General features: G+C 49.5%; 1 protein-coding gene and 1 long non-coding RNA gene across 2 annotated transcripts in view; both read right to left on the reverse strand.

Moving 5' to 3' along the window:
• LOC107183976 overlaps positions 1–8,756 on the reverse strand; it is a 13,796-nt gene extending 5,040 nt beyond the window's left edge. Inside the window, exons 1-2 of the long non-coding RNA XR_001514797.1 lie at positions 7,326–8,756; positions 3,724–3,729 (exon numbers count right to left, since the gene is read on the reverse strand). This is a non-coding gene — a long non-coding RNA (uncharacterized LOC107183976). The remainder of the gene's footprint in view (positions 1–3,723; positions 3,730–7,325) is intronic.
• A 1,216-nt stretch (positions 8,757–9,972) lies between these two features.
• RIPK2 (receptor interacting serine/threonine kinase 2) overlaps positions 9,973–21,637 on the reverse strand; it is a 46,833-nt gene continuing 35,168 nt past the window's right edge. The window contains exons 8-12 of the mRNA XM_015567397.1: positions 17,184–17,269; positions 13,759–13,845; positions 12,724–12,817; positions 11,213–11,350; positions 9,973–10,370 (exon numbers count right to left, since the gene is read on the reverse strand). Of these exons, the coding sequence (XP_015422883.1) occupies positions 10,030–10,370; positions 11,213–11,350; positions 12,724–12,817; positions 13,759–13,845; positions 17,184–17,269 (746 nt within the window). The 3' untranslated portion in view covers positions 9,973–10,029. The remainder of the gene's footprint in view (positions 10,371–11,212; positions 11,351–12,723; positions 12,818–13,758; positions 13,846–17,183; positions 17,270–21,637) is intronic.

Genomic DNA, 21,637 nt, shown 5'->3' on the forward strand with positions numbered 1-21,637 from the left:
TAAACCAACCAACCCAATCCAACCCAAATCAAACCAAACAACTCAACAACCCAAACCAACCCATCTCAAACCAACCCAAACCAAACCAAACCAAAACTTACTCTCTTTTCCATCCACTAAATTAGTCAGGCCCAAACCTAGAAGTAGTTCTTAGTCCTCCCGTGACCACACTGTGCTGGCTCTAAGCCTGCAGTGTATGTGGAATCTGCTCTGGTGTCTGTCTAAACCACCCATACTGTCCGGCCTCCAGTGGAGCCCCCTTCTGGCTCCCTGCCTCCCACACAACCACCGACAGTGGCATAAGTTACTCCTTAGAACTCTTTGGCTATTTCCCTTCATATTTAGAATAAGATTAAACTTCTTTCTAGAATGCACTCTGGTTCTAGACTTCATTCATCTCTTCATTCTCCTCCCATCCCTCTCTGTGGCCTCAGCCATCATGCCCCATTCTCCTTCACACTGAACTTAGTGCTCAGTGTCACAGCTGAGAGGGGTTGCCTACCAGCCCAGGCAAATTAATTCCCTCCATTTCACACACAGATTCTCTTGTGAGACCTGTTCATGTCATTTGTAGCTCTTTGTAGAATTTGCAAGGATCTTCCTTTTCATTGTTTGTTTGGGAGAACATTGTTTTACTCAGCATGAGAAGGTAATTTCTGAATGATATTATATGAAGGAAAAGTTGTGTGTACATCGTGGAACCAGGAGCCCAATTTCCAGGGTTTCAAATGCGCAGTTTGGTGTAGTCAGTGTAAAGACAGATGCAAACAAAACTGGCAGCCTCCTTCTCTCCAGTGAGGATGTTTCACTCCCTCATTTCCACTCAGAACCCTGACGTTGGGAATTGTTGATGTTAAGTGCCGCCACACTTATTGGGATGCACACAAGTATTTCCCTTGCTCAGCCTGCAACCCAGCTGGGTCTTTCTCAGGGGCCTGGGGCCCCTCGGAAACACAGTCACTGAGGAAGACAGCCCGTCTCCATGTCTGCAGAGGGTCTGGCCCAGCCCGGTGGGGGCTGCCTGGCTCCTGAAGACACGATTTTATTTTCCTTTGGATAAGGTGAACTGGCTCACACAGATGGTCACTCCAGTGGCCGGGTGAGTCTAGGATGGACTGGGTGACAAACGGTGCCATCCAGGCCTCGGATGGGCGGATTGGCGGCTGTTTGCCTGGAGAGCGGGGTGTCTGCAGGCTTCCTGAGCACGTTTCCAACTGAGAACTGCCTTGGTGCACACCATGTGGCTTAATGCTTATGCAGTGACTCAGCTTTTCTCTGCTGCCTTTGAGGAGAGAAGCTCTGGGTTTGGGAGAGATTTTATTTTTAATTATAGTTCCGATAGCAATAGTAAATATCCTTCAGGTTTAAAGAAAACTTTAATTGTTAAGTTCTTAATACAGCAATGTCACTATTGGCTGAGAGGGGTTGCCTACCATGAGGATTTTTGGATACAGATGTCTCGGCTCCAGGTGTCCTCCCAGTGCAGGCAGAGCACCTGCCACACAGGTTCTGCGACCTGTTTGTGGGAAGAAGGTGATGGGGGCACTGTCCTGCTCTCTGTTTCTCAAAGGCCTTCAGGTGAACATCCTCAATGGGTAGTGTTTTGGGTCCTGGACCCATTAGCCTCTACTGCAGGTTCTGAACACACAGCTGGCTTTGCTCCAAGTGCAGCTCCACGGAGGAAGGTGCTCTCAGGAGGAGCCGTGACCTGGAGGAAGGTGCTCCCAGGAGGAGCCGTGACCTGGAGGAAGGTGCTCCCAGGAGGAGCCGTGACCTGGAGGAAGGTGCTCCCAGGAGGAGCCGTGACCTGGAGGAAGGTGCTCCCAGGAGGAGCCGTGACCTGGAGGAAGGTGCTCCCAGGAGGAGCCGTGACCTGGAGGAAGGTGCTCCCAGGAGGAGCCGTGACCTGGAGGAAGGTGCTCCCAGGAGGAGCCGTGACCTGGAGGAAGGTGCTCCCAGGAGGAGCCGTGACCTGGAGGAAGGTGCTCCCAGGAGGAGCCGTGACCTGGAGGAAGGTGCTCCCAGGAGGAGCCGTGACCTGGAGGAAGGTGCTCCCAGGAGGAGCCGTGACCTGGAGGAAGGTGCTCCCAGGAGGAGCCGTGACCTGGAGGAAGGTGCTCCCAGGAGGAGCCGTGACCTGGAGGAAGGTGCTCCCAGGAGGAGCCGTGACCTGGAGGAAGGTGCTCCCAGGAGGAGCCGTGACCTGGAGGAAGGTGCTCCCAGGAGGAGCCGTGACCTGGAGGAAGGTGCTCCCAGGAGGAGCCGTGACCTGGAGGAAGGTGCTCCCAGGAGGAGCCGTGACCTGGAGGAAGGTGCTCCCAGGAGGAGCCGTGACCTGGAGGAAGGTGCTCCCAGGAGGAGCCGTGACCTGGAGGAAGGTGCTCCCAGGAGGAGCCGTGACCTGGAGGAAGGTGCTCCCAGGAGGAGCCGTGACCTGGAGGAAGGTGCTCCCAGGAGGAGCCGTGACCTGGAGGAAGGTGCTCCCAGGAGGAGCCGTGACCTGGAGGAAGGTGCTCCCAGGAGGAGCCGTGACCTGGAGGGAGGTGCTCCCGGGAGGAGCCCTGACCTGGAGGGAGGTGCACCCAGGAGGAGCTGTGAGCTGGAGGGAGGTGCTCCCTGGAGGTGCTGTGAGCTGGAGGGAGGTGCTCCCTGGAGGATCTGTGACCTGGAGGATGGTGCTCCCAGGAGGAGCCGTGACCTGGAGGGAGGTGCTCCCTGGAGGAGCCGTGAGCTGGAGGGAGGTGCTCCCTGGAGGAGCTGTGACCTGGAGGAAGGTGCTCCCAGGAGGAGCCGTGACCTGGAGGGAGGTGCTCCCTGGAGGAGCTGTGACCTGGAGGAAGGTGCTCCCAGGAGGAGCCGTGACCTGGAGGGAGGTGCTCCCTGGAGGAGCTGTGACCTGGAGGAAGGTGCTCCCAGGAGGAGCCGTGACCTGGAGGGAGGTGCTCCCTGGAGGAGCTGTGACCTGGAGGAAGGTGCTCCCAGGAGGAGCCGTGACCTGGAGGGAGGTGCTCCCTGGAGGAGCTGTGACCTGGAGGGAGGTGCTCCCAGTAGGAGCTGTGAGCTGGATGGAGGTGCTCCCTGGGAGAACTGTGACCTGGAGGAAGGTGCTCACGGGAGGGGCTGTGACCTGGAGGGAGGTGCTCCCTGGAGGAGCTGTGACCTGGAGGGAGGTGCTCCCAGGAAGGGCTGTGAGCCAGAAGGAGGTGCTCCTAGGTGGGGCTGTGAGCTGGAGGGAGGTTGTTTCCAGGGCAGGGCAGTCACCAAGGGCCTTCAGCAGAGCATACGTTGAAAGGCCAGAATGGGACTGATAGCTGTGTCCCTAACTCGTCTTCCTAGAAAAAGCCACAGAATGTATCAGTTACTCAGCTTGCCCTTATCTCAGCCAATGGGAATGCAAGGAAAACAAACCCAAGGCCAAAAGTATGCTGACCACCCCCCTGTCTTTGTCTAACCAGACCCTAGCTGCACCCTGACCTTGCGTCACTAGCCCCCGGCCAAAAGTTTGCCCACCCCTGCCCTAGCCCCCAGCCCTCACTCAACCAACCAGAATTGGCCAAATCAGTAGTCAGAGCCCCCCCCCCCCCCCCCCGCCCCACCCCAAGCCCTATAAAGTCTTTGTTCTTTCAAGACTCGGGGCTCTCTCACATCCTGCTGCTGCACCAGTAATGGAGGCAGAGGGACCTGGCTGAGCTTGAATAAAGGCTCTATGCTTTTGCATCGGACTCGGCACTCCCTGGTGGTTCTTTGGGGATCTTGAAATCTGGGCATAACAACGTGATCCCCAGGAATTGTGCTTACTCCTAAACTTGTCTGGTCCTGGTAACAGGAGTGTTTTGCTTACAGCACCAGGAAGGAGATATATCTCTGTGTCTAATTAAATCTGGCTCAGCCTGGCCTGAAGGGGTTGGTGGGAAGCCTGAACCAGTGTTTTCTCTGAGTCCCGCTGGCAGGTGGGCGGGGAGAGCTCTCTTCTCTGCTCCTGAGCCTGCCCTTAGACTGCCATCTGACTGGCCGCTTTCTGCTGCAGCTATGCTGTGGGCTCCGTCCTTCCCGAAGGCCATCCATACCTGCCCACCCGGGGCACCTGGGAGGCCGCACCGGCTGGCTCAGTCCCTACCACCCAGGAGAGCTTCCCTATGACCAGGACTTGTGTAGGCTCCTGCCTGCCAAGCAAAATAGAAAATAGGATGTTTTACGGCTACATTCCTAGAAAGACTAGTTGCGCACTAGCTGTATTTGTTGCTGGTACAGTCACGTTTTCCTTCTGATTGTAAAAGAAATCAGCACGAAAACATCTCCCCAGCCCGGCCCTGTCCCGTGGAGCTTGGACAAGTGGGCCACCCCCTTACCCCCTCCCTCCAGGGCCGGTCAGCTTCTTGCCCACAGGAGCCAAAGATTCGGAATCTGTTAGCGCTCCTGGGAGTGAAAGATGGAGAATTCTGAGTCCTTTAACCTTCTCGGGAGGCTGGGGGAGCTCCCTCTCCTATGCTTGCAAGGCTCTGTCCCCCAAACCGCAGACGGTTCACTTCCCAACTTTGTTTTCTTGTCCCTTTAAACTGTGCACCATCGACTGAGGGCGGAGGTGGGAGAGAGGGTGTGGCCACCCTGCCAGCCCAGCCTTTCTTAGTGAGCTCAGCCCTCAGCCACAGCACAGCCTTGGGGCAGTGTGGGGGCACCGGTCAGGGCGGGGCCGGGGGTACTGTCACTAGCGGGGACTCTGAGACCCAGCGGAAAGGCCTGGAGGTCCCAGCTCAGGCCTCTGAACGTCCTCAGGAGGAATCAAGCCGATGGAGGCAGGTGGTTTGGGCTGCCACCTGGGCAGACGCCGGGTCGCAGGGTCGGGCGTCCAAGGGGAAGTGGGACAGCTGTCAAGAATGAAGTTTTGGGGTTGTTACCTTGAGGGTCATAGTTCAGAACTTTTCCAGATTCACAGGTGTGTCTATTGCATAGTAATTTCTAGTTTTAATGATACACACACGCAAATCTCTCTAAAATATTACTTAAGGTTTTAGGGTTGTTTTCTGTTTTAATCTTTAATTTTCCAAGATTTGTTTGTTTTCCGATGTTGAATTTGGGGATTCTTTTTACAAGGGTGTCACAGGCAGAGCTTGAGCAGTGCTTCTGTTTCTATGTGAGAGGGGAAGGGCCCTTTAATATTTAATACCCTCATTGTCAAAATAATGTGCTGACATCAAAATATACATTTTAAATGAAAACAAAACAACACACACACACACAAACAAGCCAATGCTTTCAAAACTGACCTGGAAATAGAGATTGTTTTGGTTACACTTACAGCTCCCACATTCTTTGATGATGAATAATAATATGTCCGCGCTTTAACTGCCTCAGTCACAATCATTAGTGACGGACGGTTGTGCCTAAACAGTGGGGACCACTGAGCTTTGCTGAGTTGGGAGGAAGCCTGTGGCACCTGAAGACTTTGTCCTTGGCTCATCCAACATCCTAATTTTAAAAGGCAACGCTGTCAGCTCTGTGTGTGACCAGCTGGGAGATTCCAGATCCAGAAATCAAACTATATTGAGTGACTGGGTCTAGGGATCAAGTTCGGATAGTTAATAAGGGGGATAAAGGCAAAGTGTTATCTGTGGACCTGAAAACCCAACTCAATCCCTATCATAAAAGGCCAAAGGGGGACACAGAGTCACGACCAACTACCGGACTCACCAGAAGGTGCATTGTGGGTCCTGCAGCGGCCACGGCAGGTGGGACTTCTGGAGCATCACAGGGTGCCAGCAGCGTCCGCGGAGTTTGCGAGGCGTCGCAGGGCGGCAGACATGGACCCGATGGCAGGTTAGGCCTAGGGGACCCTACATGTACTCGATTTAATCGTGTGCTGGGCCTCTAGTTCTAAGTGTAAAAAAGAGAAGAAAGGCAAAAACATCATGATAGAAGGTTTTTGGCTGACAGTTAAATGTCAATTCAACAGTGACACTGACTGCTGGTATGTGGCTCTCGGTGTGTTAGCAATATGGACGGACCACTGTGTTGGCGATAGCTTACCAGGGAAGCTATCTTCAGAGGGACACTGCCCTTGGAGGGAGGGGGAGGGGGACACAGCTATGGGGGAGAGGGACACAGCCATCAGGGGAAGGGGGGACACAGCTGTCCGAGGGGGACCCAGCCCTTGGAGGGAGGGGGAAGGGGACACAGCTCTGGGGGGAGAGGGACACAGCCATCAGGGGAAGGGGAGACACAGCTGTCAGAGGGGGACACAGCCCTCGGGGGAGGGGGCACAGCTGGGTGAGGGCTGTGTGAGTGGCAGCTCCTGGTATCAGTGGGAGTCTGAGAGGAAGGTCCTGCCGCACAGCCCCGTGGAGGCCTCTGAGGCACATCCAGGCATGCTGGCTCCTGTCCACCAGGGACTTGGTCCCCCTGTGGCCTCAGACTGTAAGTGATGATGAAGGAAATCAATGAGGATGCGGCATGAGAACCATTTCCAGGAAGAGGACTAGGAGGGAGGCGGGCGAAGAGAAGGCTTTGGTTTTACAGGAACCTAGAGGTCCGAGAGGAAAATGGTCCCTGGAGATGCAGAGTGTCGTGGGTAACCAGGCTCGGGGCGTGGGAGGTGCGTGCTGTTTTAGAGCAGAAACGTTCTGCTTCGACGGAGATGCTTGTGAGATGGCTAAACGCGAACACTCCCTGCTTCTGCTCTCCTGACGGTCGTGTTTTTCTGCATAAATCAGTGTCTGGGAGGTCGGGTGGCAGAGGGACAGAGAGCAGCGGCCTGGCCTTCCTGGAGGCCGGCTCCCTCGTGGCCTCAGCTCAGCCTGCTCCTGGCCTCGCACTGCTCCCTTGCAAGGCACCACCCGCCCGTCTTCCTCCGTGGAGAGCTGAGCTGTGGCTCCCGGCCTAGTGAGCGCGCTCTCATGTTACGTGATCTTCCTAAAATACAAAGTGTGACAACATTGTTCTCGGAATTCAGGTTGGATGCAAAATGTGAAATGTTCTAATCAGATCTCAGTTCCCAGCCTGCAGGAAACAGAAGTGGCCCCTAAGAGAAACTGTCTCGTGCACAAATCTCCTGCTTTTAACACCAACGCCCAGGCGCGCGGGGCCTGCTCAGGGCTCTGCCCTCACCCAGTGCGCAGTGCTGTCCCCAGCCTCCTCCGGGGAACATAGAGGGTTCCGGACTGTGAGGACCCTCCCAGAGCGACGGCACCCTAACCCGGCCAAGGGGCCCTGCCCAGGACCACCACGGGCCTTGGCACTCAGCTCCCTTGTCGTCAATATTATATGTGAACCTTTACATGTTACACACAGAAAACCACTACCAGTGTCAATGTAGAAGGTCGTTTTCAAACAAAGTACAATTTTAAAAAATGAAAAGATCGTTATGTTGTGGCTGAAGGTCTGAGCCTGAAGCCTGTTCTCTGTTTGTCAACAAGGGGGTTAAAGGTGACGCTGTGACAGCTCTGTGACTAAACTAGAAGGTGGAGGAAGAACTGAAGAACTTCCAGACCACAGGCCCCAAGGCCAGCGAGCGCCAGATCCGCAGGCCTCAGCAGCCCTCAATGTCACTGAGCACCCCCGACGTCATAGAGTGCCAGGTCCGCAGGCCACGGGCAGCCCAGCTGCTGCTGCACCTGCAGGGTCTTGCCCTCATCTGTCTCCAGCTCATCCCATGGAGCTACCACTAAAAAGACATTCAAATGCACCTTCTCCTTGCTAGGCCTGCTTCTCATCTGACCTGTTATACTCGGCATATGTGTCACCCTTTCCCTAAACACACGTACTGCACACCCGTCACCCTTTCCCTAAACACACCCACTGCACACCGTCACCCTTTCCCTAAACACATCCACTGCACACCCGTCACCCTTTCCCTAAACACACCCACTGCACACCCGTCACCCTTTCCCTAAACACACCCACTGCACACCCGTCACCCTTTCCCTAACCATCACGCTGCACACGGGCTACAGTGAAACCTGGCCACAGGGTGGCAGCAGGTCTACGAGGCTGACAGCAGGCCCTCTGGACCCTTGTCTCCATCTTCTTACTCGCCATGCGTGCTGATCTCTGCACGGCTACATGCTCCCTTATGTTAAATCATGGGAGACAGTGGCTGCTGCGCACGGCCACACGCACACAGAGTGGCTGGAAGGCCGAGTGTTTAGATCCAGGCAGAATGGAAGACCCAGGGCAAAGTTCACTTTACCAATCAGATCACCACATCATCAAACCAATATAAAAGGCCAATTGGAAACCATCAAGATTTAAAATAATTAAAATTCTGGAATATGTATACAGAAAGGGGAAAACCTTCAAAAGAAAAGACGCTTTTTTTCTCAATTTCTCAAATTGCATCTTTATCCTCACACTTTAAAAATAATCGGCGTAATAACAGACAACTCACACACTGCTTCCGTCTCTCATGTTAATTTCCATTTTCTCGAGGCACCACCGGTGAATGTCAAGCTCCAACATGGAGATGGAAATACACATTCTTATAATTTTAATAAAATACTTCGCTGCCTCAACGCCATCGGTCATTTCTGCTTTTCCTCATTTTTCACACTGTGGGTGTGGTGCTTTCGAATTTGTCCTGTTCACACTGTTTGCTGACATTGCTGATAAACATTTTCAGAAAAGGGCATTATTCCTTGTACATTTTCACTGAGTGACATAACCCAATTAACCAAAAAAGAACTCACACTATATCTTAAAAAAAAAAGAAAAAAGCCGCCCAGTCAGTGTGGCTCAGTGGTTGAGCATCAACCTAGGAACCAAGAGGTCAGGGCACATGCTGGGGTTGTAGGCTCGATCCCCAGTAGGGGGCGTGCAGGAGGCAGCCATTCGATGGTTCTCTCTCATCAATGTTGCTATTTCTCTATCTCTCTCCCTTCCGCTCTAAAAATCTATAAAACACATTAAAAAAAGGGAAAAGAAAAAAGGCTCCCTGGTGGTATTACGCAGCAGTTAAGGAGGATGGGCAAGGAGGTTGCTCCGGGAGGGGGCAAGGACCAGCACCTGCCCATGCCCAGGTTATTGGCGGAGGTCAGAAATGGAGGTAGAAACATATGTTGAAAGATTAATATTTTTCTTTATATACTTTGTATTGTTTTACTTGTGAAACAAGTTTTAAAAGAAGAATTCAATAAATAACATTTAAAAACGTAATCTGGCCCGGCCGGCGTGGTCAATGGTTGAGTGTCGACCTATGAACCAGCAGGTCACAGTTTGATTCCTGGTCAGGGCACATGCCTGGGTTGCAGGCTCAGTCCCCAGTGTGGGGTGTGTAGGAGGCACCCGATCAAAGGTTTTCCCTCATCATTGATGTTTCTCCCTCTCCCTCTCCTTTTCTCCGAAATCAATAAAAATATATTAAAAACAAAAACGTATTCTGGACAAGAATCTAATGCACAGCCTGTGGGAGAGGACATGAGCTGGACGGCCAGTCAGAAGGCCGTGTGCTCTGGTGAGTGTAGAGGGCGCAGTGCAGACGCCAGACACAGCTCAGACAAGCCATGCAGACCCCAGAGTGAACGTGAGGTGCCTCCATGGACACGCCTGATGCCAACAATCCCCGTGTACAGGAAGTGCACCATATTACATGGAAAACAGCTTCAACTGCCCAGCCGGGTGGTGGCTCAGCTGGTGGGAGCACTGGTCCATGCTCCAAAAACAGGCTGCAGGTTTGATTCCCAGGCAGGACACATACCTAGGTTTCAGATTCGATCCCCAGTCAGGGTGCGAATGGGAGGCAACCAATCAATGTTTCTCCCTCGCTCTCGCTCTCTAAAATCAATAAAAATAAATAAAACCAAAAAAAGCTTCAGTTAACCAAAGAGACAAAAATTGAACTATGTAGCAAAATGCATACTTTCTATTATTTTAATTTTAAAAAGACTGTAATGTCATGGAGAAGACTAGTATTTACCTGAAGGAGAAACTTCATTGAAGCTACTAAGACTCACATGGATTTCATAAAAACAATTTGATCAGGGCAAGAGGAATACAAAATACCTTTTAATAAGCTGACTTTTCTTCTTGAAAAAGAGTCCCCTATAAGCTTTTATTTTGAAATAAGAGTAATGATGGCGACCGAGAAGTGGGCAGTATTTCCGGGTAGGGCTGCAGGCCCATCTGCTTGTTGTCCTTCAGCTTCTGCACTATGACTCTGGCAAATTCCTCTCCCTGGATGTCAGTGGTGTCCAGTAACTGCCTGACTTTGGCGGTCCTCGTGGGTTTGGTGCTGATGAGTTCGTAGTCCTCCTTCATGATCAGGTCCCGGGACAGCAGGGCGTCCAGCGCCTGGTTGAGGCAGGCCTCGGTCATCTGGCTCACAACATCCTCCCTTTTGCTCTGGATCCATTGCTGGGCCACCCCAGGCTGTGATCGCTCTGCACAGAGCCGGGGGACAGGTAAAAGGTGAAGACAGACACGTGCAATGAAGAAAACAAGATGAAAAAGAAATGAGGAGGCATAAAACCTGTCTTTACTGTGACTGTGCTAATAGGAAACCAGTACTTTGGGGAGATGCTGTTAATTTTCAGGAAACAGATATTTGAGTTATTTCTTCTCATCCCTCCTGGAAAAGCACTCCTTTTTATCTGCTATAAATCATGGGGCAAAACCTTTTTCTAAGTTTTAAAAAATGTGTAAAAGATACCTGCATGTTTGTTAGATAAACAAAAGCAACTTTGCCTTTAGTAACATATTTGGTCACACCTGTGCCCAGCCACCTTCCCCTCCCCAGACCTTGAGGGATCGGCCCCTGAGCTGTGACCACGCGCCGGCCCCTGAGCTGTGACCACACGACCCTGAGCTGTGACCGCGCGCCGGCCCGAGCTGTGACTGCACGACCCTGAGCTGTGACTGCACGACCCTGAGCTGTGACCACGCGCCGGCCCCTGAGCTGTGACCACACGACCCTGAGCTGTGACCGCGCGCCGGCCCGAGCTGTGACTGCACGACCCTGAGCTGTGACTGCACGACCCTGAGCTGTGACCACGCGCCGGCCCCTGAGCTGTGACCGCGCGCTGTCCCCTGAGCTGTGACCACATGGCCCCTGAGCTGTGACCACGTGCCGGCCCCTGAGCTGTGACCATGCGCCGGCCCCTGAGCTGTGACCACGTGCCGGCCCCTGGTGCTGGGGCTGGAAGTGCTTCCCGACTTCAGAATGTCCGTGTTCCCCACATTGGGAGAGTGAAGACAGTAGCCCTGACGTGGCAAACCTACTGGGCAGAGTGGAGAGGTGTCTGTACTGCCAAAGAGCGAGGGGCGGTCTCGTGGTCACACATCAGGGCCGTCTGAGCCGCAGACACGTCATCCCAGCTGTGATTGGCCGGGCGGGGAAGCAGGGTGGAAAGGTCCGGGGTTTTTCCTGAAAGACAATGTTGCTACTGGGGGAGGATATCCTTAGTTCCTCCTGCAGCTCAGCTGTCAGCATGGGCCACACAGGGGAGGGCACACAGTGCCCACTGCACTGCTGCTTGCGCTGCGTGTCCACCTGATTCTGCAAGTAACTGCTCAGACCAGGAGGGTCACACCGAATGTCCTGCCACACTCTCGCTGTCTGTCTGTCCCAAGTAAGTGACATATCATGGGATTTTACTTCTCCATGTCGCCCCTCCCTCCTCTGCGTCTCCGCACTTTGAACTGTCCTCTGACTCGGTGTGTGATGTGTTTCCTATGCTCTCCTTGGTTACCCTCGCCACCGCAGGCCTCAGCGGTCACCTCTTCCCAAGTCCATGTAATTACCTTTTCTGACTTCATGGAACCTCGGTCTCACATTTTAAGCAGCCAACTGGACAGCGCCCTCATGCATGCTGCTGAACACCTCGTTAAAAAACATTAAAAAGTGAACTGCTCACCTTAACTCTAGAACCCGTTCTAGTGACTAGCACCAATGCTCTGCCAGTCCTGGCTTCTCTGTCCCTCCTGCCAGTGAGGAGGGGCCTCACCCTATCGGAGACAACACCCCCAGCCCCTCCTGTGCTCTGGTCAGGCCTCCTAGCCCCCCGCTGTGGCTGTGCTGCAGCAACAGACCAAGTCTCCCAGCTGTTCCCCCACCTCGTCTCCTTGCTCTCCCCAAGTAGCCTAGAGTCCGGCCCGAAGGACTCTTCCTAAAGCAAAGGATTTCATCCCGTCACTCCCTTGCTCAGAAGTGTGCAGTGATGGCTCCCCACCCTGGTCGGCCTCGCCACACCTGGCCTCCCTGTCCATGCGCCCTGCCCTGCGAATCCGAGCCCCGACGCTGTCGCTCGGCCTGGAACGCCCACCCATTACCCACCCTTCGTAAGGACAGCTTCAGCCTCCGCCAGTAAATTCTTCGTGATGGCAGAGCCGAGCAGAGCAACAGGAAAACACTGATCAAAACACCCGCTTCCAGCTGCGGACGTGCAGCTCCTGACCATGGATCCAGAGTCCCTAAGGCTGCTGTGAAGACGCCCTCCCCAACCCATAGCTCTGTCACCTCCCCTGCACCCGCTGCGGCCACACTGTGCACACACAGGCACACTGCTCCTCTTTCTCCCGAGAGACTGTCTGTATTTTCCTGTGCTGCCCCGCAGCATGCCTTTCACACGGGAGGGGTCTCCTGAACATCCCAGGATGCTGTACTGTCTGTCCCTTTGTGAACATGCGTCATGGATGCCAATGGGAGACACGTGCCACACACACTGTGATTGTTTGCAAGAATATCAGCTTGAAAGAAAGTGGAAACTTGTAGCCAAACCGACGACAAACCGTACGTACCAGACACAAGGCCATCGTGCTGAGCAGCGCACAGGGATCTGGCAGCTCCAGGAGAACCGCTACTTTTATGACACTGAGAAAATCCACAGGATTCCTGAGGTGAACAGGGACACACGATTTAGGCTAAAGAAAAATCATTCAAAAGTTATACAGCTTTAATTTCTAAACAGTTCTTGCTTGTGGCTTATTATAAACAAAGAATCAAAACGACAGTTACACCTTACAAAGTAAAAAGCCACATATATCAAGTAAACAAAAAACCTGATTTTTAAAATCAACTTAAATTGGGGGAAGAATGATAACATATTAGAAATGATAACTTTTCCAGTATTTGCTATATGATCTTAGAGGCTCTGTACAGTTGATGAGAAACTTGAAATCTGCAACTCTAGTTCCCTGCTGATGTAGAGCAGGTGCCTTCTCTTTCTGCCCACGCCCCACCCGCCCCCGGGGCCCACAGAAGTGGTGGAGCATGGATGCGCCTCCCCCAGGCTTCCGCCCTCGGGCGCTGGGCTTTGCCAGTGCTGTCTGTCCCCTCTGTCTACAGTGTGCACGTGGCTCTGAGAGCGGAGACCGTGTGCACGGCAGATGGAAAGCCCAGTGCTGTGCTCTAGTGCTCATGCTGAAGGCCTTTTCTGAGTCTGTGAAGTGGACATACGTTTTCTGAAGAGAAATGACCGAGATGCGGTGAGCCCGAGTGGATGCCCTCAGGAGCCCTTTCCCCGTGCACAGCCACACGGTGCCACTCCCCTTCCCTCCTCCCGGGCGAGGGAAGGACAGGCAGATGGACAGTGCAGAGCTCGGTCAGGGTGGGCCCAGCACCACCAGAGCAATGTCCCCCATGCCGATCCATGGGGACACAGTGCGCCACACAGGCCACAGGGCTGGCTGGGCGAGGAGCAGGGGCTGGATGAGGGATTTCTAGCTGGGCACGGCCCTGGGCCATGGGCAGATCCCAGCACCTCCCCAGGAGTTAGACTGGGTGACTTTCCCAGATTCTCAGATTCTGAGTTTATCAACAGAAGTTCTGTTTACCTCCAGTGGACCGTGATTTAGAGAGAGGTTCAGAGATGCCTCCGATTTCTTGTCACATATGTGGACAGCACTCAGAGCGCTCTGCACCTGGAGCGGACACATACAGGTGCTTTAACTGGAGTAACAAATCACATGAGTAAAATTCTTTAACAAATCAGCTTATCCTAAATGGTGATCTTTGTTTTTACCAATTTCTTTATGAAAGTCTTATTAAATTTATATTCTATTCCTGGCCCTGCCGTGGGCTGGCTGTGTGGGTGCTGTGTCACTGACATCCACGCACCTCCATGATCTTACCAGTGCGATGGCAACAAGATCCTGCCCTACGAGTTTCACAGTACTGATATAAGGATTAAAATATATATATATTTTATTGATATCAGAGAGGAAGGAAGAGGGAGAGAGAGAAACATCAATGATGGAAGAGAATCACTGATTGGCTTCTTCCTACACACCCCCTACTGGGGATCGAGCCTGGAACCAGGGCATGTGCCATGACCAGGAATTGAACCATGACCTCCTGGTTCATAGGTTGATGCTCAACCACTGAGACACACAGGCCACGCAATATAAAATTTTTTTAAAAAAATTAAAGAATAACTATAACAACCCTAAATGAAAACAATACAGTAAGTTAAAAACAATGATGAAAGTGATGCTATTATTAAATGACTAGAGGCCCGACACACAAAATTCGTGTACTGGGGAGGGGATCCCCTCAGACCAGCCTGTGCCCTCTTGCAGTCCGGAAGCCCTTGGGGGATGTATGACTGATGGCTTAGGCCCGCTCAGTCAGACATCCTTAGTGATGCTGTGGAGGCGGGAGAGGCTCCCACCGCCACCACTGCGCTTGCCAGCCATGAGCCTGGCTGCTGGTTGAGTGGCGCTGCCCTGTTGGAGCGCACTGACCACCAGGGGGCAGCTCCTTCACTGAGCTTCTGCCCCCTGGTGATCAATGGGCGTCATAGTGACGGGTCATTCCTACCGTTCGGTCAATGTGCATATTAGCCTTTTATTATATAGGATATTTAAGTATTTATAATTATATAACTTAATTTATTTAAAAAGCCAGACTTCTAAAAATTAACAGTTTTAAATACAGATCCTAATATAAGTTGTTTGTGGACAAAGGAACTGGAATGGTTCTTTTCTACTTTAAAAACCAAGAAAGCAGATCCTTTGGTACACCTTGGTTAGAAGAAGAGAAAGTTATGAGGAGAGAAAAGAGAACTGAAAAGATAAAGCAAAAAGAAATGTTATTGACGTTTGTATCTACTAAGAAGTGGATAAGATGAAATGTTCTGGAAAACACTGTACCTACTCAGAAGTGGATAAGTCAGTAAAAAGTTATCAAAAGGATTAACACAGTTTCTCTTTAGTTATTTCTCTGAAGTCTTCAGAGTAATAGATATCCGGGTTCTTACACTTCTCTTTGTCCAGTGCTCTCGGGCTTTTCTGTGATTTATAGTAAGTTAAGCTGTTAGTGCCTTAAAACACTCAGGCACTAACTAGTATTGTCCCCATCAATTCTTAGTTTGGTTAAGGGAAGCCATTTCCTTTATGCGTGTCCCTTCTACATCAGAGGCTGTGTCAATCGATCCTGCAAACTGGATCATATTTCAAAGGCAACATAAGGAAATCCAACAAGTGCTAAACTATGCTTACTCTGCCCCCGAAAGGACTACAGTGGCTTTTAAACAACTTTAATGTTGAGAAAACCCTGCAGTGTTGGGTCCCTTCAGTTTTTCTGATCTGAAAGAGCCAGGAAGACAACTGTCCTAGATCACATCAACAGAGACTGGTCTATGCAACAAGTGAGTAGGATAACAAAATCAAAAAGCAATTTAAAAAATAAACATTTTGTGTATTAATCCTCAAATAATACACAAAATAAAATACACTTAATAAAAATCCTACAGCTTAACTTACCATAAATCATAGAAAAGCCCGAGAACACTGGACAAAGAGAAGTGTAAGAACCCGGATATCTATTACTCTGAAGACTTTAGGGAAATAACATGTGGATTAAAAAGTTGATTTACGGAATTCATTGTACACACTGGCATTCATGACACTTTTTTTTCCTTCTGTCTTATTTCTTTTCTTTCCTTTTTTTTTTCTTTATTGTTGGACGTATTACAGATGCCCACTTTGTTGGTTTTAAAAATATATATATCTTTATTGATTTCAGAAAGGAAGGGAGAGGGAGGGATAGAAACATCAATGATGAGAGGGAATCATTGATCGGCTGCCTCCTGCACACCTCACACTGGGGATCCAGTCCGCAAACCAGGCATGTGCCCTGACTGGGAATCAAACCGTTACTTCCTGGTTCATAGGTGGATGCTCAACCCGAGTCACCCGGCTGGGCATGTTTGTTTTTTTCATTGAACCCCTCCATCCCGCACCTGCCCCTCCCAGGCCTTCACCACTCTATTGTCTGTGTCCATATTTGCATATAAGTTCCCGGGTTAATCACTCCCCACCTACTCACCCACCCCCACCTTCCCTCTGGAATTCACCAGTCTGTTCCATGCTTCTATGTCTCTGGATCTATTTTTTTCATCAGTTTATTTTGTTGATAAGATTCCACATATGAGTGAGATCATGTGATACTTATCTTTCTCTAACTGGCTCATTTCACTTAGTATAAGACTCTCTAGGCCCATCCTTAAAAGATAAGAGTTCTTTCTTTTTGACAGCTGCATAGTATTCCATGGTGTAAATTACCACTGCTTTTTTATCCATTCATCTGCTGATGGGCACTTGGGCTGTTTCCAAATCTTAGCTATTTAGTTGCACTGCTATGAACATTGGGGTGCATACATTCTTTCTGACTGGTGTTTTTGATTTCTTAGGATATATTCCTAGAAGTGGGATCATTGGCTCAAATGGCAGTTTCATTTTTAAGTTTTTGAGGAGACTCCATAGTGTTTTCCACAGTGGCTGCACCAGGCTGCCTTCCCACCAGCAGTGCATGAGGGTTCCCTTTTCTTTACATCCTCGCCAGCACTTGTCATCTGTTGATGGTAGCCACTCTGACAGGTGTGAGGTGGTATCTCATTGTTGTTTAAATTTGCATATCTCTGATAATTAGTGACTTTAAGCATTTTTTTCATATGTCTCTTGGCCATTTGTATGTCCACTTTGGAGAAGTGTCCTGACACATTTTATATTAAAATGTAATATATAGGAGTTCTGGAAATGCCTGGAATCTGGAGATGGCCATCTGAATGGCATGGAAAAGCCTTTCAGTGACAGAAGGAGAGCATTTATAACCTCTCATAAACGCTCCGCCCCAATACTATAGCCCATACTTGTGAAAAGTACACAGGTAAGAATTACAAACTAAATCGAATGTCTCCGTGACTAACATATAGTTGTTTAAAGTCTGATTTCCAGCATTTCATTTAGCAATTATTTACCTTTGTTTTCTTTAGTTGCAAAACAGCTTCAAGAAAACTTATCTCTTCATATGTTCTCAGGACTGGCTCAAGTTCTATTAAACATTCTAAATAAGAAAAAAATTAGAGTTCAGATTGCATCTAGTCATTAAATTGAATAATATAAATGCTAATATTTAACTGATAAGGCCCTACGTCAATTTTTCCCACTAATGACAACCAACTGTCTTAACAGGCTTTATTACAGGCATAAAGATATCATATATACACCATAAACAAAAGTAAACTTAAGATGGATTAAACTTAAATATAAGACCTAGAACAATAAAACTCCTAGAAAAAAAGGCAATAAACTCCTTGATATCAGTCTTGGCAATATCTTTTTAATATTCAGATTTTCCTAAAGAAGCAGCATCTGCCTCAGCAGGCCCCACACCTCTCTCTAAAAGGCCCCAGGCCAAGATGTTTCCTCAGCAAGGCCAGCAAAAACAAAAATAAACAGTGGGACGACATAAACAAAAAAGTTTTTGCACAGCAAAGGAAACCATCAACAAAATGGGAGATTATTTGCAAATAATCTATCCAATAAGGTGTTAATATCCAAAATATATAAGGAACACATACAATTTAACACAATCCAACTGAAAAATGGGCAGAGACCCTGAACAGACATTTCTCCAAAGAGGACATACAGATGACAAATAGATACATGAAAAGATCCTTAGCATCACTAATCACCATGGAAATGCAAATTAAAACCACAATGAGGCATCACCTCACACCTACCAATGTTGATCATCAATAATCAACAAATAGCAAAAAATAAAAATAAAAAGATCAACATATAGGAAGTGTTGGTGAGGATGTGGAGAAAAGGGAACCCTCGTGCACTGTTGGTGGGACTGTAAATTGGTGCAGCCCTGTGGAAAGCAGTATGGAGGTTCCTCAAAAAATCAAAAATGGTACTTCCATATGACTCTGCAATCCCACTTCTAATATTTATCCAAAGAAAACAAAAACACAAATTTGAAAAGATATGTGCACTTCTGTGTTCATTGCAACATTATTTACAACAGCCAAGACATGGAAGCAACCTAGGTGTTCACTGACAGACAAAGGGATCAGGCTGTGGTTCAGTGCACAATGGAAAGCATATATTGAGCCATACAAAGTAATGCCATCTTGCCATCTGAGACAACATGGATGACTAGAGGGTCTTATGCTGAGTGAATTAGGCAGGACAGAGAAAGAAAAATGCCATATGATTTCACTTACATGGGGAATCCAGAAACAAAACAGAAACGGACTCAGATACAGAGAACAAACGGATGGTTGCGAAAGGGGAGGGGAGCGGGGAGGTGGAAAAAATAAGATAGGCATCTAGATCAGTGGAACAGAATCAGAACTGAGAGTCTAAAGTTAAATCCTTCCAATTATGGTCAACTGCTTTTTGACAAAATTGAAAAGGACATTTAACGGGGACAGGATCGTCATTCCAACCAGTGGCTCTGGGACAGTCGGAGAGCCACAGGGACACAGATAAACTTACTCTTACCCACAACAAATGTGGACTTCACCTGAAACGGACATGCACCCAAGTGGAATATAGGAGAGAGTTTTCATGACCTTGGGCTGGGCACAGAATTCTTAGCTATGACTTAAAAACAGGGTCCAGCCGAAACCGGTTTGGCTCAGTGGATAGAGCGTCGGCCTGCGGACTGAAGGGTCCCGGGTTCGATTCTGGTCAAGGGCATGTACCTGGGTTGCGGACACATCCCCAGTGGGAGATGTGCAGGGGGCAGCTGATCAATGTCTCTCTCTCATTGATGTTTCTAACTCTCTATCTCTCTCCCTTCCTCTCTGTAAAAAATCAATAAAATATATTAAAAAAACAAACAGGGTCCATGCAAAACTGGCAAATGAACTTCAAAATATTGAAAACTTTTATTCTTCAAGAGACGCTATTAAGAAAAATGAAATACTGGCTACAGACTGACAGACCACGTCTGCATGTCACGTGTCTGCTGGAGGACTTGTGTCTAGAATATACAAAGAACACTGGGCAGCTTAATCAGACAAATGGCCCAATATAAAATGGGCAAAAAATTAAATTTCACCGAAGGGGAGATACAAATGAGTAAAAAGCACATGAAAATAGGTGTAACATCATCAGCCATTAGGAAATGCAAATGAAAACGACAATGAGATAGCACTCCATACCCACGGAAAGAACTGCAATTAAAGCACAGACAGCAGCAATGCAGACACAACCTCAAGTCCTCCTGCTGCTGATGGGAACACAAATGATGCAGCCACTGTGAAAGTTTGGCAGTTTTTAAAAAAAATGGCATATAAATTTATCATAAACTGAGCAATTTCACTTATAGTTACTGAGAGAAATGGAAACACATTCACACAGATGGGCAGGTGAGCAGTCACAGCAGCAATGTTCCCGCGGCCCACGCGTGGGAACACTCAGAATTACCATCATCACTAGGAGAAAATGAACCTGCTGCTCGAGGGAGAGGCCAGCACTCCAGGTAGAAAACTGAGCGTCACACAGAGGTGGTGGACAGGGCCACGGCGGGAAGTGTCACTCACACGGAGGTGGTGGGACAGGGCCACAGCAGGCCTGCCACACTGTGAAGAGTATGGAGCAAGGAGATGAGGACCTGGAGGGGCTGAGGCTCTGATAGTTAGAAGTTGAGGGAGGAAGAGAAATGATGGAGGAAGAGATGTATTCTTTTGTGTCTTGAAACCACCAGAGGGAAAGTTTCAAGGAGAGTTTCACTTTGGAGAAGAGAAGACATCAGGATGATCATCTAAGATAGCAACTCTCCAGCCTTTAGGGCTCAGGACTCTTCAAAATTACCCAGCACCCCAAGAGCTTCTGTACATGTGGCCATGTCTTCTGATATTTAGTATATGAGAAATTAAAACAGAAAAGCTTAAAACAAGAATATATGAGAACACATTGTGTTATCTGTGAGAGCAATGATACCATCAAGCCTGTTTAGCTTCTTGAAATCCACTCTTGAAGGATGAGTAAAAGGGAAGCGTGTCCCTGTATTTATTATTTTGAAAACAGTGTTGGTTCTGAGAACCGAGTCTCCGGGAGCAGCCCCCAGAGCCTCACCCCTCAAGGCAGCGGGTGTCTCAGAGGGAAAGTTCAGATCTTTCAGAAGCAGTTTTAGTGCCCAGTTTGGGCCATTGATTGAAAGAGAAACCAGGGCCCTGGCTGATTTGGCTCAGTGGATAGAGTGTCAGCCTGCACACCGAAGGGTCCCGGGTTCGATCCTGGTTAAGGGCACGTACCCCGGTTACAGGCTCCTCCCTGGTCTGGGCCCTGGTCAGGTGCATGTAGGAGGCAACCAATTGACGTGTTTCTCTCACATTGATATTTCTGTCTTTCTCTCTTCCGCTCTCTGAAAATGGGAAAATATCCTTGGTAAGGATTAAAACAATAAAATAAAATAAAGAGAAATCAGGGACTTCCACTTGGCCAAGATGGAGTAATAGGGACCGATTTACCATCCTGCTTTTTTTTTTTTTGATATATTTTATTGATTTTTTACAGAGAGGAAGGGAGAGAGATAGAGAGCTAGAAACATCCATGAGAGAGAAACATTGATCAGCTGCCTCCTGCACATCTCCTACTGGGGATGTGCCCACAACCCAGGTACATGCCCTTGACTGGAATCGAGCCTGGGACCTTTCAGTCCACAGGCCGACGCTCTATCCACTGAGCCAAACCGGTTTCGGCAACCCTCCTGCTTGAAAAAACCAAAAAGGTCAGACAAAATGTATGAAAGAGTGGGTTTTTAAAAAATACATGTTTTTTGGGTGTGGAGAGAGCAGAGCGCCTGAAGAACGGCTTCTCAGTGTACAACACATCCAACAGCAACTTGGGTTTACTCCTCACGGGGGGCAGAGTACTATAGCCTTCCTGTGACATTACGCCCTATACATGAAAAAAAAAATACATGTTTTTTTTTTGTTTCAGAGAGAGAGGAAAAGGGAGAGAGAGAAACACCAATGATCGGAATCATTGGTTGGCTGCCTCCTGCACACCCTCTACCAGGGATCGAGCCCGCAACCTGGACATGTGCCCTTACTGGGAATAGAACCATGACCTCCTGGCTCATGGCTTGATGCTCAACCATTGAGCCTCACCGGCCGGGTGAAAGAGTGGTTTTTAAGACAGCAGCTATCGGGCAACAAAGGACAATGATCGGAGACGTGAAACAGAGAAACAGATGAGGGAGCCTTAGGACTGCAGGCTTACTGCCTTGAGAGAGGCACCTGAGTGAGATGGGGACCCGGCAGACAGTTCACAGGCAGAGAGGAAAAGCACACAGAAGGCCAGAGATGCTCAAGGGCTCCTCCAAGGACCAGAGCCCTGACCCATGAGGGTGCGGGAGTCAGTAAGCCGTCGCCCCAGGCTTCAGGGAGCAATAGGAAACCCAGGAAGTGTG

Source organism: Myotis davidii, unplaced genomic scaffold (genome assembly GCF_000327345.1).
Source record: "Myotis davidii unplaced genomic scaffold, ASM32734v1 scaffold1104, whole genome shotgun sequence".
NCBI lineage: Eukaryota > Metazoa > Chordata > Mammalia > Chiroptera > Vespertilionidae > Myotis > Myotis davidii.